General features: G+C 49.7%; 1 protein-coding gene across 1 annotated transcript in view; it reads right to left on the bottom strand.

Annotated features, from left to right (window-relative positions):
* Position 1: 1 nt before the first annotated feature.
* foxk2 (forkhead box K2) overlaps positions 2-3,211 on the bottom strand; it is an 8,891-nt gene continuing 5,681 nt past the window's right edge. Inside the window, exons 5-9 of the mRNA XM_017416065.3 lie at positions 2,909-3,102; positions 2,610-2,809; positions 2,220-2,474; positions 1,928-2,128; positions 2-234 (exon numbers count right to left, since the gene is read on the bottom strand). Of these exons, the coding sequence (XP_017271554.1) occupies positions 41-234; positions 1,928-2,128; positions 2,220-2,474; positions 2,610-2,809; positions 2,909-3,102 (1,044 nt within the window). The 3' untranslated portion in view covers positions 2-40. The remainder of the gene's footprint in view (positions 235-1,927; positions 2,129-2,219; positions 2,475-2,609; positions 2,810-2,908; positions 3,103-3,211) is intronic.

The raw sequence follows: 3,211 nt of genomic DNA on the forward strand, positions 1-3,211 counted from the left end.
TTTTGTGTGGGGGGGGGGTGGGTTGTCGAGGACTAGTGTGCTACTTGTCACCTCCCTCTCTGGTTTTGTCCGTGATGCTGTTGTGGGTGGCGGCTGCTGCTGCTGCGTCTCCGTCTTCGCGCTCTGTTTTCACTCTCTTCAACTCCGGCTGATCTGGCAGCTCTCCGTTCTGCCTCTTGGTGGGGAGGGAGGCCGAGGCCGAGGCATGTGCTGCCAGGAGGTGGAGGGGGTTCGCTGGTGAGAAAAACACAACAGGATTTGGTAAAAAAAACAAAACAAAAAACCCAGCGTTCACCCTGTCCTTACAGTCAGGAGAATTAACCCCACAAATCCAAAAATGTATGCTTCAGTCTGTTAATAGAAATGTGATGATGGGTAAAGAGTGTCAAACAGAATTAAGAACTGCTGTCTACTCGAGTCGAACCAGCGCAGGTTCAGTCTTTTCATTGACTGGTCCCGCCCACTTTTAGCTTGCGTCTTAGAACCTCCTCGGCTGAGGTTCCAAGATGGGAGCCGAAGTTTTGACGCCAGTAGACTGCAGGCCATTTATTGGCCAGAGTGTGATGTCAATCATGAGAGGATCTACTTCAAAACAAAAAAAAAAACAAAAACACTATTTTTAAAAATCTCCCAACCGCAGCATTAATTTTTGTTATTTACTTTTAAACACAAACACATGCACACACACACACTATATTGCCAAAGGTATTCACTCATCCATCCAAATCATTGAATTCAGATGTTCCAATCACTTCCATGACCACAGGTGTATAAAATGAAGCACCTAGGCATGCAGACTGCTTATAGAAAAATTAGTGAAAGAATTGGTCGTTCTCAGGAGCTCAGTGAATTCCAGCGTGGTACAGTGACAGGATGCCACCTGTGCAATAAGTCCAGTTGTAAAATTTCCTTACAATTTACATTCTGCAGAGTCAACAGCTACAGATCTCCAAACTTCATGTGGCCTTCAGAGCAGCTCAAGAACAAAGCATAGAGAGCTTCATGGAATGGGTTTCCATGGCCGAGCAGCTGCATCCAAGCCTTCCATCACCAAGTGCAAAGCATCAAATGCAGTGGAGTAAGACACACCACCACTGGACTCTAGAGCAGTGGAGACGTGTCCTCTGGAGGGACGAATCACGCCTCTTTGTCTCACAATCTGATGGACGAGTCTGGGTTTAATGGTTGCCAGGAGAATGGTTCTTGTCTGACTGGATTGTGCCAAGCGTAAAGTTTGGTAGAGGGAGGATCATGGTGGGGGGGTTGTTTTTCAGAAGTTGGGCTTCAGTGAAAAGAACTCTTGATGCTTCAGCATACAGAGACATTTTGGACAATTCCATGCTCCTAACTTCATGGCAGTTTGGGGATGGCCGCTTCCTGTTTCAACATGACTAAGCATCAGTGCACAAAGCAAGGTCCATAAAGCCTGCACAGAGTCCTGACCTCAACCTGACAGAACACCTTTGGGATAAATTAGAGCAGAGACTGTGAGCCAGGCCTTCTGTCCAACATCAGTGTCTGACCTCACAGATGAGCTTCTGGAAGAATGGTCAAAACTTCATTTATATATGTATAAATAAAATCTATTGGCACTACATTTAACACAAGAATGTAGGGGAATAAACGGAGTTATTTATGCATCCTTTGAGCGCTGACTCTGTGGTGTGCAATCTGCAAAAGGAAGTGAAGTCAAACACAATATGCTATAGCCTTTTGTGGTGTGACACAAAGAGAATTCAGGTTTCTTGACTAAGAAGAAGATGATGATATTCAGATCAGTTTATTCAACAAAAACTTTTAGAGCTTTGTAATTTTCCCATTTCTTCTCACAACACTGATGACACTGGCATGAAGGATACCAAGTAATGGAAGCATTTCCAGTGTTGACACATATAGCCTGCTGCGCGTGTGTTTGTGAGAGAGTCACCTGTGCCAGCAGCGGTACTGATGGGTACCAGATGAGTCCCGTTCTGTGTGATGGCTTTCACCGGGAGCTGGTGCTGGCCGAGGGGTGCGGCTTGCTGCAGGATGGTGACGGTTGTCAGCGGGGCGGCCTGGGAGCTCTGGATGATGCGGCCGACTCCACCTAAAGATGAAGCTGTGATGGATGGGAGCGGCTCCACTTTGACTGTTGATGAGAGGAGAAGGAAAGCATTGAAGCTGGATGAACCCTCGACGTGACGTCTGATGATAAAACATGAACGTCTCGGTGAAAAGACCTTTAAACTCTTGGTGCTCTCCTCCGTTCTCCTGAATTTCGGGGCTCTCTGTTGAAGCGGATTGACCACCAACGGTTGCCATGGTGACCGTCGGTATCTGGTGGACGACGTGCACAGTCTGCATAACGGGGGCAGAGCTAACTGTTGTTGTTACAATGGCTGGCGTTGCCATGGTGTAGGTCACAGGCTTCATGGTCGTCTGAGGCATTGGGCGCTGCACAGCGATCAAGACGGGCTGGCTGCTGAGGGGGGAGGCTGACAAAGCAGGGTGGAGGGGGTGGGGGGACAGTTACACACTAATTCAACTCACTTCCAGAGAAAAAGTTATTAAAACGGCAGCAGCTTCAGCACAAAAACTAAAGAAATAAAGAAACAGGTGTTCTGTTTTACCAGGGGAGTTCTGGGCGAAGCGGGCCTCCTGGATCACAGCGAGTTTGGGCTGGACTGCAGGGGTCTGAGTGGGAGCCGGGGGGGCTTGTTCTGGTTCCATGGGGATCGGGGAGCCCTCCCTGGACAGGCTGTCTGGGGTCTGGACTCCACTGGAGTGGGCAGACAGCGCCCCCGTGTGGTTGGGAGAAGCCGGGGCGCTCCTGGAACAACAGAAGAGGACAAGAGGGCTCGTTGTTGCCACGGAAAGCCACCACACTCCTGCACAGGTGGCACGAAAAAGCAAACGTATTCAGCTTCACCTGGAGGAGAGAGGCCCCACGGGGGTCCGGAAGCAGGGCACCCCCCTGGGCCTGCGCTTCCTGAAGGCTTGTTCCACCAGCTTGCCCTCCGAGGACAGGTCGATTCTCCAGAACGAACCTTTTCCTGGCTCCTCCTGAGAGCGGGCCACCTTGATGAAGTACCGGTTCAGGGACAGGTTGTGGCGGATCGAGTTCTGAAGGAGACAAGACGGACAACAGTAAGTGACAACATTTGAAGCAAAGGTGTCACGCAACATGTCGCTCTCGGGATATACACGGTGAGTTATTCTCAGCTGCTGGGGG

Source organism: Kryptolebias marmoratus, linkage group LG17 (assembly GCF_001649575.2).
Source record: "Kryptolebias marmoratus isolate JLee-2015 linkage group LG17, ASM164957v2, whole genome shotgun sequence".
NCBI lineage: Eukaryota > Metazoa > Chordata > Actinopteri > Cyprinodontiformes > Rivulidae > Kryptolebias > Kryptolebias marmoratus.